At 35.5% G+C, this 14,214-nt stretch overlaps 1 protein-coding gene across 1 annotated transcript; it reads right to left on the reverse strand.

Annotated features, from left to right (window-relative positions):
- Window positions 1-3,193: 3,193 nt before the first annotated feature.
- Window positions 3,194-11,039, reverse strand: LOC109004342 (prohibitin-1, mitochondrial-like). Its single transcript, XM_035686153.1, has 6 exons — window positions 10,795-11,039; window positions 10,576-10,692; window positions 5,484-5,654; window positions 4,971-5,183; window positions 4,090-4,293; window positions 3,194-3,511 (listed from the first exon to the last, which is right to left on the reverse strand). The coding sequence occupies exons 1-5, from the start codon at window positions 10,969-10,971 to the stop codon at window positions 4,099-4,101; spliced, it is 873 nt and encodes a 290-aa protein (XP_035542046.1). The 5' UTR covers window positions 10,972-11,039; the 3' UTR covers window positions 3,194-3,511; window positions 4,090-4,098.
- Between the last annotated feature and the right edge of the window lie 3,175 nt (window positions 11,040-14,214).

Below are 14,214 nucleotides of genomic sequence, written 5' to 3' on the forward strand. Positions count from 1 at the left end.
TGAAAAATGATAGTAAAACTAATGATAAAAAGACATTTTTCAGTCTAAATAAAATGGCAATGGATCCAGATCCAGTGAAACCCTATGCTATTGGTTACAAGTGCACCCTGCTAAACCTCATGTCTCTTATCTCTTTCATCTCAATGTTTTTTTTTCCCCTATGCAAGCAAACTTTATTAAAATAAAAGATGATACATGTTAGGGGGGTGGGGTTCCCAACAAATACCCCGATATAACAACCGCAGTGCAAAAGTGATGATAAAAATGAAAAAACAAAAAAATGGGTTTTGTGACCAATTTTTTGGTCACTACCCAAGCCCTACAAAGAGGGTACTGTCTTAAGAGACGTTCAGAATGTAAGCCACCGCTGGAGACAGTGTAAGCGGGTGCACTGCAACCCGTTGTCTTGAGATATTTTTTGGAGAGATCCTTAATCCCATTAACAACATCATCAGTTAGGAAAAACGATCATCCGAATAGACTGGCATCGGAAAACAATATTTGCGGCGGAGGGACAGTCAACTCGCACCTTTAGAGTGGTATGTGAGAGCCACACGTCAGTGGTATGGAGGTGGGGTTGGGTCAATCCGCGTCATCCCAGTAGATCGGCAGTAGGGGAACGTCATGGTAGGGTGCGTGTCGACTTTCCATGGTCGGAGTGCAGCAGATCTGAGAAAATCTAAACCGGCGTAAAAAAAAACTACATATGCACATATAGGTAGTGTAAAGGAAAAGGAGATGGAGAGGAAGGTGGAGCCAAGACTCACACCTTCCTTTGGCCAAACTGAACGGAAATATGAGTTTTTTTCTCTTTCTAGAAAAAGAGAGGAAACTACTTTCAACAACAAATGATTTCATCTCAATGTTATATATTATTGTCTTGATTAAACAAATGGCCATAGGAATTTCGATCCAAAATTAGCAAGGATCAGAAAATGATTTATACAGTTCTAGAGTGTTCAATTCTCGTGTACTCTCCATTTTAAAAAAATAACAAAAATCTAGGATCAATATGAAAAAACCTTACTTTTTTATGGTGGTCTCCTATTTTTTCAAGGCGAGTACAGTGGGATTTGCATACTATAGAAACTTTATCTTACATTACTTTTATATATGCCATCCACGTCTAATTACTAATTTAAATATTTGAAACCTTATTCCATGTACAATAATACTTAAATATGTTTCTTTTATCTTAATTATCCTTAAACAGGAATGGTTTTTATATATTTAGGGCTCATTTAGAAAGTGAGATGAGATGCAAATTCTATGAATAGTAGTGAAATTGTTTATAAATAGTGGTAAAATTGTTTGAGTTAAGATGTTTTACTAAGTCTTAGGAAATGAGAGATAAAAAGTTGAATAAAAATATTATAAAGTTAAAATATTTTTAAAATTTAATTTTTAATATAATTTTTGTTTTGAAATTTGAAAATGTAGTTTTATTTTTTATTTTTTTTTGTGTTTTGTATGAAAGTTTAGAAAAATTGTAATGATTAGATGAAAATTTTGAAAATCTGAAATTAAAAAGTGTTTGTGTTTTAGTGATATTTAAGAATGAAATTATGAGAAATTTTGAGATGATATTAGATGAGGGAAAATGATAGTATGGCTCTCAAATATGCCCATCAAATGTGCCCACTCATATATTTTAATTTTTTCTTGATGATTAAGGATGTTTAAAAAATGTTTAAAAGAACAAAGTCATTTGCATTGGTGTGCATATTTGGTGTGCACCCTAGCATTGTCCTTAGATGAGATCATTTCACTTCCCCAAGAAGCCCTTAAACGTCCTAGTTTCCGCTATCTCTACACTTTCACAATGTTGCGTAGAGACTCATAGAGCAAGTAATGTTCTCTTAATATTTAACTCAATTTTTAATATTTTTTTCAGAAGATCATCCAGCTTCATCTTCAACTGAGCCTTAAGCATCCAACCCAATTACACAAAGCACTTCTTCGAAGGACTGCCTCAAACAACAGAATAATTGGCTCAAACAGCTTCATATGCGTGAGTTTTTTGGCACATTTGTGATTTCTTGGTCTCATTTAACTTTCTATTTGAGAAATTCATTGTGCTACTTAGTTATTTGTTTTGTTTGTTGGCTATTATCCTTATTTTTCAGTTTGGTTTTTCATTGATGATGCACCAGATCAATCAAACATTACTTTACATATTGGAAGCATGACTCCTTAATATTTAGCAGTAGAGCTTCATCCCATCCTCCTTATTTAGCTTTTGTTCCTATGGATTCTTTTTGGTTAAATATTATATTTCTTGTTTGTAGTTTTCTTGTCTATATTGATATTGATGAAGCTAACCTTCTAGAGATGGATCAACAAGCAGCAAGCTATAACAAAAGTCTAAATGCCACTGTTTTTAATATTTTTCTTTCTGTTATACAACATTATATATTTCATCTTCAGAGAAGCAGTGGTCCTTCAAGATTTGAGGTATGACTACATCCCTGCATAAAGCTACATTAAGCTACGGATTAGTGACGTTTTTTTTTTTTTGGGGGTTTCATGTTTATTTAGGTTGCCCTAAAACCCAATACATTTATGCCTTTTGGTTTCAGATTCTTCCTGAACAGTTGTGTTTATTTGGAGACTCTTACCATTAAACTCTGCCTCCCTATCGATCTCTCTCTCTCTCTCTCTCTCTCTGTGTCTCTATCTTCTCGCACGGTGAGTCGGTGAGCAGTAATTGACTCTCTCTCTCTCTCTCTCTCTCTCTCTCTCTCTCTCTCTCTCTCTCTCTCTCTCTCTCTCTTATAGAGCTGTGGATATATAGTTGTGTATGTTCCTGTGTGTTCAAGAGGTATTTATTTTGTGGAGTTGAGACTGAGGACTTTTGCTTCTTGTTGGATAAGAAAGTTCTTATGAGCAAACTGCATTTTCAGAGAAGTGTTCGGATCTCGATCGGATACTTTCTATATTGTTGAGGCTGTGAGCTAAGTGTATACCTGCTTGAACAAGGGTGGTTACATTGTCTCGTTTGTTTTCGTAGATGAGATGAGATGAGATGAAAGAAAAGTTGAATAAAATATTGTTAGAATATATTTTTTTAATATTATTTTTGTTTTGAGATTTAAAAAAATTGAATTGTTTATTTTATTTTGTTTGAGAATTTGAAAAAATTATAATGATTAGATTAGATGAAATAAGAATGATTGTGAAAACAACAAAGATCTAAAGGAAGATACTATGGGTGGGTTTCTTTTTCTTAATTCAGGTCAGTTTCCTCTGAAGCCTCTAGTGATCTCATAATTTAGGTGTGAAGGGAAGCAGATACTTGCTTCACAAAGTAAATTTTAGAAACCTTTCAAAACTTCTGATTGAGTTTAGTTTAGTTTGATACTTCCAGGAACTGTTGTTTCGGTTGTGACACAGATTTAGACTTGTTCTTCACATACTCCTTGTTCTTTCTGATTTCCTCAGTTGCTTCCATTTTCAATTATTCAAGTTCAAGATTGGTGTAGAAAAACTTCAGCTCCAGCTCATCCAAGCCCTGACAAGTGTTCAAAACAGAGCTGTTAGTTTAGTTTCAAATTGAGAGTTCAGAAAATAGCAGAGGAAAAATTATGAGAATTTCAAAACTAATTAAATGCCATGCTTAGCAGTGTATGCTCTAATGAAGTAATTAGTATCCAGTGAAATGGTAGTTTATGGTTGTGTATTGGAGTTTGATTAAAGCAATGTATGTGTTTTGTAATGTTCTTAGCAAATTAGTTCAAACAATGTAATATGTAGTGGATTGCATCGTGTATGTGGCATGCATTTTACATGATGAATATTGGAATGTTTTTTTTTTTCGGTTTTACATGCATTTAGTTAAAAAGTTAAAAAGCCATCATTGAGTCAATATTGTTACAATTGAAGACTTTACTAAACAAAACTGATTGAAGCAATCTCAATGATGGCTTTCCAATTGACAGCAATTTGATAAGCCATCTTAATTTCTGTCTCAATGAGTAAACTACAATCAAAATTATCCATTTAATTTGACCACCGATCGACTTTTGAGGATATCACCACAGTTGGAAAGTTGATAAACAAAACCAAAATAGGGGGGGTGGCAATTTCAACCTGTTATGTCTATTTCTTCCCAGTAGGCTCCAAATCCATATCCTGAAGGTTCAGCAACAAATCATCTGAACTCAGGAAAACTTTGTTGGATGAATTCGAGACAGTATGTGCAATCTCTCTGGCAGCTTCAATCTTCCTGAGAGTGATAAATGCAGGATTATTGGCAATAGCTTCACCAATCAGTTGTGCACTCTTGGCCTCACCCTGGCAATCGGAGTGGGAAAAGTTAAACAAGAGAGACCTTCATATGGGGAATCAACTCCTTGATTTAACAAATTAGAATCAACTAATCGTAAAAAAAATACAATCATTTGAAGATTGTCCTGCTAGTTCATTTTATTAAGAATAAAACAGTATGAAAAGGTTGCTTTAGCAAAGATTCTCCACAGGTTTTAAGAACTTCCTACTGACTTCGATGACCGCCAAGTACCTACTATAATAACAATAGAATCTCACTGACTGTTGAAGGTACAAAAAGCTTTCTCAACGTTCTTGATAAAAATGGCCAGGATGTCACCAAAAGCAAACCACTAAATCCACAAAATAAGCCACTAATTGTTAAATATAACTAGCATTTGATGAAGAAACGATGGTGCAAACATGATTCCATTTCTTACACTACTCTAAATTATTTCTCACTAGCATGACCTCAGGTGGAAATATATCAATCAAGTCAATCCCTGACCAGATCCTTAATTCCAAATGAAGACACACTCATAGCATCAACCAGAAATGTGGTAGACCAAAGAATAAGCTAAGCAGATCTCTCCCCAACAGATGATGAAGAGTTGAGAGAAAACAAACATTTGCTGAAACCTACACCAAATTTAAGGCAGCATCTATACACGAAGATTAAATGTCTGAGGTCTCTTCCGTCTCACCTGTGCTCTGATAATGGCACTTTTCTTGTCTTGTTCAGCTTTTTCCACAATAAATTTAGCCCTCTCAGCCTCTTGTGCAGCCACTTGTTTGGATTCAATTGCAGCTGTAAATTCCTTTCCAAAAGTTAAGCTTGTGATTGACACATCATCCAATGCAATATTGAAATTGGCTGCCCTCGCTGTCAAAATTTCCCGAATATTCCTACTGACAGCCTACAAAGAATAAAAGACCAATCATCAATCAGTGAATTCTGAAAGCTTACATCAATCGTTTAGAACCCAACCTTGATTTAATATAAACTGGAATTTTCTAGAGACTAGGAAAAAAACAAAATATAAGTAGGGACCTATCAAATGATAGGTCTTGCTTAATACGACTGGATAATGGAAATCATTATTTTAGTGAAACGAGAGATAACCAAAAACGTGCATAGTTGAAAATCTTGACAAACAGTCCCCCTAACCCAATGCTCTTAACTATATAAGAAGGTTTGAGTATGTCTTGGTGTTTACCTCTCTCTGAGTAATAAGCTGGCTAGCATTATACTGGGCGACAACGGCTTTCAAAGTTTCATGAATAATTGAAGGCAGGACCCTTTCGTTATAGTTCTCACCAAGTGCTCTGTAAATCGTTGGTAACTGGTCGGGCACAGGGCGGGTAAGAACTCGAAGCCCAATTCTCACCTGTACAGAAAAGTCAATATTTACACAAAAAAATTCAGAAGGAAGATTGTGCCAAGTACAAAATGTTTGAGACCATAAATCTACCTCAAAAAGCAGGAAAATCGAACTCTAAAACAAAGCTATAATTGTTTCCCAAACAATGTGTGATGTCCCCAATCTCCGCTTGGGATTTGATGAGACTGAAGCGTCAGGACATGTTCATGACAGATAATATACGATACACCTAGCATGCTTCAAGCAATACGCAATAATCGCAGCGGCATTTTTATTTATTTTTTTGTTCAAACAATACTTGCACCAAAATATACTAAATCCCAAAATACCTTTCATAACATTAATACATAAATAGGTTCATCATCCATACAAACATAACCTTAACTCAAAGGAGACATAGTGCTGGAGTATGAACTCCATAATTACGGATGACTACATAGTTTCTTAACTACAGGTTGAGTAGCTCACACAGCTCGGCTACCAAAAATAAAATTACATAAAAAACTGGAGGATATCTCCATTAGGTTCTCCAGACTTAGCCTCTCACTAATTGATCTCGTCGAGGCTGGTTCGTTAGTTTACAAAGCATGCATAATAATAAACACGATGTCTACACATGATTGGCATCAGCTTGCTTTTACAAGAAAATAACATCATCGGCATCAGAGTTTCATACTTCATAACATGCTTGCTTTCATAAAAAGATTTCTTTCATTCTCATCCTTATTCTTACAGTGGGTGGACACCTCATGGTTCCCCATAGACCGTGTGCTCATACTAGTTACTTACTGCACTACATCACAGGTCCTTAGTCCAGCTGTGAATACGTCATTAGAGTCTAACCTCATGATAGTTCGATTTAACCATTACCAGGAATCTTGGCGACACCCACCAGCGTTATCAAAAAAAATTCTCAGAAGGTTAGTATATCTCATTATCAAAGAAAATTCTGCAGCTCCGCCATTGTGCACTCCCTATCTTCAAAGCTCCCAATATACTAAGGTTAGGAATCTCCTTATCAAAGAAAATTCTCAGAATCTACACTCTTTGAGCACTATTTGCAAATTTGTCCCTTAACTTTTCAGAATTTGCAAATAAGCCCCTAAACTTTCAATAATTGCAATCCAGCCCCAAACTTCACAAACCTCATCTATTTTCTATTCTAAATTCATTTGTTAACTTAGAATTTAATGAGTCATGCAACTACTAAGAGAAATCCACCAAGGCCAAAACACATGATACACTAAATTTTCACTAAGTGTGATTTAGGCCTAAGATCAAATTGAAATCCCTTGATTTGCATGTTTAACAGTTAAACATAGACTCAATCAAAGATTAACATGTTGGCACCCTAGATTCAAGTTATAACCGAATCTCCATCATACAATAAAGACAACATAGTCACAAGACACAACCCGAGACTTAAAATGGTGTTCTTAGCTTTTCTTTTGCAAATTAATGGTAAGAACTTCAATAATCACACATCCTAATTTCTAAACTGCTAAGTACTCATTTTTTAGATGGTATTACACAACACTAAGCAACTAGTTCACGATATCAAAGAGATAGAATATAAATCATACTACAAACCCTAAAACGAAACATGCACGTCCTTTACTCTCGAATAATTGACTAAATCTTTATATAGCATGTTGATTTTCTTGAAGTAGCTCACCCATGATTATCATAGTCAAGCCTTAACTAGGTTTTAGCACCATGTTAACAATGTCATAAGCAAGCTTCAAGATTAAATCAAACAAATAGCTAAGGACTTCAAAGCTTGCACAGAAATCATGCATCCATAAAAGTACATCACTAATTCAACTTAATCACAAGTTTCATGTTTCAAATCAAAGCTTAACACATAGATCTAACTCCCATTAAAAGGGTTTAGCGGATCCACTCACCAAACCAAAACTTTAGAGTTCAAAAGAATCAACTCACAAAGAAAGCTCACACTAACTTTCAGTTTCACAAACCCTAAGTGATTCGTGCAAACTTTTGAATGAGAGAACTTGTGTTTCAAGCTCAAACCAAGATTTGATACACCATACAAGTTATCAAACTCCAACACAACCGAAATCATCAAGCAACTCCTAAGACTAAATGGCATTTCAAGTCAAAATTCCAGAACCATACACAATCATGCTTGTCGAATTGAGTATGCTCTAACGTCACCAAGAACCAACCATTTCACTTCAAGAAAAACATTCTATCATGTTCCTAACTTTGAGTATAAAAAATAGAAGAGGAAAGGATAAAGAAAGAGGACTTATGAAGACTAGCACTTGGACAAAGATTGGCTCTCTTCCACTCACTTTCTTATTCACTCAGTTTCTCTCTATTGTGCAAGAGTTGATGTGCAAGTGAGGAAGAGCTATGGTGGACGTGTGAGACAAAAGGAATTGATATGAGAGAGAGTGAATTTCGGTAGGGTGAGGTATGGGGCTGACGTGTTCTTGCCTGTGGAGTTGGATGAGTGACTTGGTGTGAGAGACTTGAGGTGACCGGATGGCATGAGGGAAGGGGGTGGTGGCTGAAATGCCTGGTACATAAAAGGGTATGGGGCTGAGCAGGTGGTACAAGAAAGGTGTCTCAGTTGCTTGCAAAAGAGCTCAAACTTGTGTGAAGGGAAGGGCAAAAACTGAGTGGCATGTTGCTTGCTTTTGGGGTTTAAAATTCAAAAGTGAGGGCTGGGCAGGGGGTGCATCGCTGGAGAGGGCAGGGTATGGGCTTCAAAAAGGTGTAAGACCTTTGAGAGAAAGGCCTGAACTTGCCTTGTTTCACACTCATCCTTCTTACACGTGTACTAAGCTTGACATGTGACAATGAGGTCCAAATGGAGGGTGGTGATGGTGCCATGTGTCAATGAGGTTCCCTAGTATTTTTTGGCTGACTTGGCCGTCCTACATGGCATGGTGACAGCTGGTTGATAACATGGCTCTCCGAAATTCACGAAAACTTTTATTGCACAATAAAATCCTAAAAATTCTCATGAATCCAACAGTGCAATCCATTTTGTCTCATTATGATCCTGAGTGCCTAAAAAAATCCAAATGGCATTACATTCCCTTAGCGGATCATAATTCGACTATGCTTTCAAATTGAAAACCTAACTAGATTTTAATCCATGAATTTTTCCAAAGTTTTCATGGCATATCCAATATCTAAATAAAAGAAATTATTTCCATTGAATTTCTTTCCAGGCGTTACACTATGTACTTCTATATGTCAATTAGTACGCTGTTTAAAAAAACACATCATTTTTTTATAAGTTTAAAAAAAAAAAGAGCCACATAAGCATGGGGAAAGAACTGTTTCAACTTCTCCAATACAGCACAAAAGAACCCCACAATACAACAGGTGGACGGGCAAAAAGGAAGAGAGAAACAGAGGCCTTTCGTATTTTGAGCCATTTGGAGTAGATGTCAAACAAATGAGACTAGATAAAAATGAGGACCAGATTCAAAAAGCACCTCTTTGCCTAGAGGACTAGATGCCAAACAATAGTGTAGTCACACGAGGACCGGCAGTCAAGTACACTAGGAGCTGGGGCAACTTTTGACCTTGGGGTGCAGGGTTTAAACAGCACCAGAGGGTTAGCATCTGCCACCATTGTCTCATATCAACTAGACTCAATGGATTTTGCTGAAGTTAAGATTTAGATCTAGAAACAACATGAACAAAGAACATGAGAAAAAACTAATATTATTGATGATTCATATTGTCCCAAACATGCTAGACTAGATGAAGCAAGGATTTCAAACGTTTAAGGTGCATGATTTTACACACGGCTAACTGCACTCTAATACATAAGTCCATGCGCAGAAGTGAATCTTCAATATAAGGCCATGTATTATTTCTGCTTCAAAATTTTATTTATCTTGGCATCCAAAATTATGGATCCTTTTACAACAACATTTAACATGAAGGACTGTTGATCATTAAACTATCTAAAAATCAAAATCACAAAAGGCGGGGATGGATATGATATTCAGAAAATAACTCAAATGCAGGCTAAAACTGCACGAGTATTGAACCTTTCTCCTCCACAAGTTTTTCAGTTATGTAGTTCAATTGCAAGTTACAAGTTTCTGAAAGGGCTTTCAACTAACCAAGAGAAGAATCTATTAATATCTTTAAAACTGGTTCTTTGAACTCATTCTTCTTAAAGGCAAAAAATATTGCAGCAACACTTCTGTATAAAGCCATATTTATAGCAAACATTATATGAGAGATATATATGGGAGGACTCAGTATCATCCAATGACCATTATCCAAGTTGCTGAAAATCGCTCACCATTGTAATTTACATGTATGTGTGGTACTTTCCTATAAGCAGTTCTTCCTTGTTCAAAAAAAATATCCAAAGAAATTTCTTCTCACTTATTGTGGCACAACTTCCAGTCTCTACTGTCTACTCAGAAGGCTTGTCATGCACTATAGTGAAGCTAACTGACCAACTATACTAGTTTAAATACAATTTCTGGAATCAAAGTATTGTGCACAAACACAATTCTACACTTGCACCCACAATATGATCCATACACAAAGGAAAAAGAAAATCCAACACACAGATACACACGTGTGTTTATACAATGGACACACACACATGTATATAGACTGAAAGAGTGCCCTAATGATCCTTCTTATACATGACTTGGACCAATTTTAAACCGAAAAGGGCAAAAAAAAAGTGAGGAATTTAACGCACATATATGATTAGTAGCAATCTAAGCAGAATTATTCATCATTTTTAACGTTTCTAGATGAGTAGCGTACTAAGAAAAACAACTCCAAATCTAACTAAAGTACACAACATATCCTCAAAATTACATGAATGGTTTTCGAAATACTTTGAAGAAAACCACCTTTTAACAACATGATCATGCCAATTTTCAGCAACAGCAAGAAGAAAGAAATTTACCATCTGGAGGTCGCGGCTCCCAGAATTACTCTCCACTAGATGGGGTTTTGCACGGACATCATAAATTACGGGCCTGTCAAACCATGGAATCATAAAGTGTGTACCTTCAGCATAAACCTGTGCATCCAACATTAATATACTGATATAGTGAAGTACAGAACTTGGAACAAAGGATAAGGTATTTTACAAACTGTACAAGAATTTTGTCAAAATACTAACCTGGTCTTTCACACCCACTATACGGTTAAACATGATGGCTCGATGGCCTCCCTCGACATTGTAGAGACTGTTAGCAGCACCATACAAACCAAGTGCACCAATGACTCCAACCCTAATTAAAGCAGAAGCTGCACCGCCGCCGGGCATCTTTGGAACTTTGACGTTCTTCAAATTCATGTTTTGGTAAATGTTGATAATGGGCAACTGAGTATCAGTGTAGCCGTCTATCTCACAATTACAGAAATTAAACAAAAGATATCAAAACCCAAGGCCTATTATACCCATTTTTTTCAAAGCAAAAGAAAATTTAGGTATGTTCATTTTCACAAAATTTCTTATTTCATTTTATTTAATCATTACAATTTTTTTAAAATTTTTACACAAAATAAAATAAACAATTTAACATTTTCAAATCTCAAAACTAAAATAATATTAAAAAAATATATTCTAATAATATTTTATTTAACTTTCAACTTTTATCTCAACTCATCTCATCTTATCTGAAAAAACAAAAGAGACCTTAATGGAAACAAGTAAATAGGCATAGTCTAAATACACAAAAAGCATACAACAGAGAACACCTAGTTACAAGTTAGGAGCTAGAAAGCGATACAAAAAATTCATGTAAGCTGGCTCCGTTAAAACCGCCTATTATAAACATGAAGTATAATTTGCCGATGCAAACCATACCGAAACAGAAGAATCAGAACAAGGCAGTCAAAATGGGGATACAGATACCTGATATGCAACTTGAACTACTGGAATGGAAACTCTACTTGAACACAATAAAAACAAAAAATTTCTTTTTGATTAGCATCTCAATTGTTCTTTCAATTTTGAAGATATATAATGCGAGTAAATCATACCGTATTCTTATGCAAGACCCAAACTCTTTAAATCTTCCCAATTTTTCTAGGTAACAAAACTAGTAACAAATAACAAACATAACAGATGAAAAAAGCTAAATATTCCTTTAAGAAAATAAAGAGTGTGATGGAAAATGTGAAAGTGTATCTCGATACCTGATTGTCACCAATAGAGAAGGGTTTAGCATAGAGCTCACAAGAGAGAGCTAGAGAGAGAGGGTTTAGCAAATCAAGGGAAATATATTTGGTCAAGCGCAGCGTTTTCAAAATAGCTTTATGGGCTTTTGATAGAAAGGCCAACAACTTTTTTTCTTTTATTTCTTTCTTGGATGGTGGGCTTTGGCCTTTAGGTTTTGAACATTAAGGGCCCGTTTGGATACAGAACATTTCATCTCATCCCATTTCATCTAATTTCAACTGATAATTCCATTACTATTTACAATGCATCTCAACTCATCTCACCATCCAAAAAGGCCCTAACTTAAACACCATCCATAAAAACTACTAACAAATTTTTCATGTATAAAGGATTTTGCAATTTTCATATGCCCTAGTTTTCTATCTCGTTTTCCTCTAATATTTTGGAATGTGAAAGAAGGCAGACTCAAGCAAGAAGCTCACATCCTCCCTTTTTCCATCCAACTCCCTCTCTCTTTTACCCTATAAAAAAGAAAAAAAATATACATACTACACCCCCATCCCACTATGATGAGGTAACATTGTCTATCAACTTATAAATTTTTTCTTTAAAAAATAAATGATGATCTGAGGGTCATAATAATGCACATTTTATACACTGGGATGAGGGTAGGATGAGAGTGTGGCTTATTGCATTACTAAAAAAGAACCACAGTCCCTTTGTCGTCCCCAAGAAAATATATTGTAACATATTAAGTGATTATTTAGAGAATAGAAAAGCATAATACAAAAAAAAAAATAATAATAACAAAATGCAAGTAGTGCATATAGTAACACGACTTAATGTAAGGCCATTGTGCTTCTATTGCACCTGAGAAAAGAAATTATACAATATATAAATTGTATATTACTTTTTCACAATTTGGTCATTGGTGGGCAAGTTATGAAGAAACAAAATTGGGGAAGAAAAATAGCTCTTGCCGTACCAACCAATATCTCCCCTTATCATCTATTCATCTTCATCTTAAGATTCAAAATAAAGAAAAATAAATAAATCTTCAACGGTAATAGTGGCTCAAGATTTTAAGCCACTAAAATGCAAATCAGAAAATTCTCGGACAATACCCAACTCCGAGGTAACATTTCTTTCCTTTGGCATATACCCATAAAGAAAGCACAACTACATGCAAAAGATGAAATAAATAATCAAAAGTAGAAAATCAATGGACATGTGAGAGCGAAAGTGTTGGTCTCAATTTCAGGCAGGCGGGATAGTTGTTTGAGGTATAAACCCTAAGAGACTCTATGAGAAAGTAAAATTGTTGGCCCAATAGTGTACTACGCTATTATCATTTTTTAGAAGAGAGAAGGGGTACTAAAACGGAATTTACACCCTCCAAAAAATTTGTGACAGGTATGATTTTTAACAAGCGAAAAATAGAAGTGAGCATAGATTATCAAATCCCATAACCTCCTCCCCAGTACTCTCTCTCCCCCCTTCTCCCTACTTCTCTCCTCACTCTCTCTCTCTCTCTCTCCATCCACCTCTCTCTCTTCAACCAAAGGTGAAAGGTCTGATTTTGCCCCACCTTCTCTCTCCTCTCAAGCTCTCACCCTCTCTCACCATTTTTAAGTGCTCAAAAAAATATATTCTTTCGAAAATATATCTTTTTTCTGGGTCAGTCCCTTTCATTGATGGCAAGTCAATTGGAGAAGGCAAATAATCCACAACAGCATCAAACCGCCTAGCATACTCATGAAGTAGAATTTGCCGCTACAAAACATACTGAAACAGAAGAATCAAAACAAGGCAGTCAAAAATAGGGATGTAGGTGGCTGATATGCAACTTGAACTGCAAGGATGAAAATTCTACCTGAACACAATAAAAACAAAAAATTTCTTTCTAATCATCAACTCAATTGTTCTTTCGATTTGGAATATATACAATGCGAGTAAACCATATCGTATTCTTATGCAAGACCCAACTCTTTGAATCTTTCCAAAGTTTCAAGAAAACAAAAGTAACAAATAAGAAATAGAACAAACAACAAAAGCTAAATATTCCATTGAGAAAATAAAGGGTGTGATGGAAAAGGCAAAAGTGTATCGCGATACCTGATTGTCCCCAATAGGAAAGGGTTTGGCATTTAAAGCACACAACAAGAAAGTGAGAAAGAGTGTTTAGAACTCAGAAGAGAGAGAGAGAGAGAGAGAGAGAGAGAGAGGGTTCAGCAGATCAAAGGAAATATATTTGGCCGAGCGCAACGTTTTCAGAACAGCTTTTATGAGCTTTTGATAGAAAGGCCCACAACTTTTTTTTCTTTTATTCCTTTCTTGGATGAAAGGGTCGGCCCACAACACCATCCATAAAAGCTACTAACAAATTTTTCATGGATAAAGGATTTTACAATTTTC

This window comes from Juglans regia, chromosome 16, assembly GCF_001411555.2.
Source record: "Juglans regia cultivar Chandler chromosome 16, Walnut 2.0, whole genome shotgun sequence".
Classification (NCBI taxonomy): Eukaryota; Viridiplantae; Streptophyta; class Magnoliopsida; order Fagales; family Juglandaceae; genus Juglans; species Juglans regia.

What these genes read in the sequence shown, in the direction of transcription:
- LOC109004342 (XM_035686153.1), bottom strand. Translation starts at nt 10,971, where the DNA reads ATGAATTTGAAGAACGTCAAAGTTCCAAAGATGCCCGGCGGCGGTGCA. An exon ending in AGCTTATTACTCAGAGAGAG is followed by an intron (nt 5,184 to 5,483) that starts GTAAACACCAAG and finishes TATTCTTTGTAG; the next exon opens with GCTGTCAGTAGGAATATTCG. An exon ending in GTGCCATTATCAGAGCACAG is followed by an intron (nt 4,294 to 4,970) that starts GTGAGACGGAAG and finishes TCCGATTGCCAG; the next exon opens with GGTGAGGCCAAGAGTGCACA.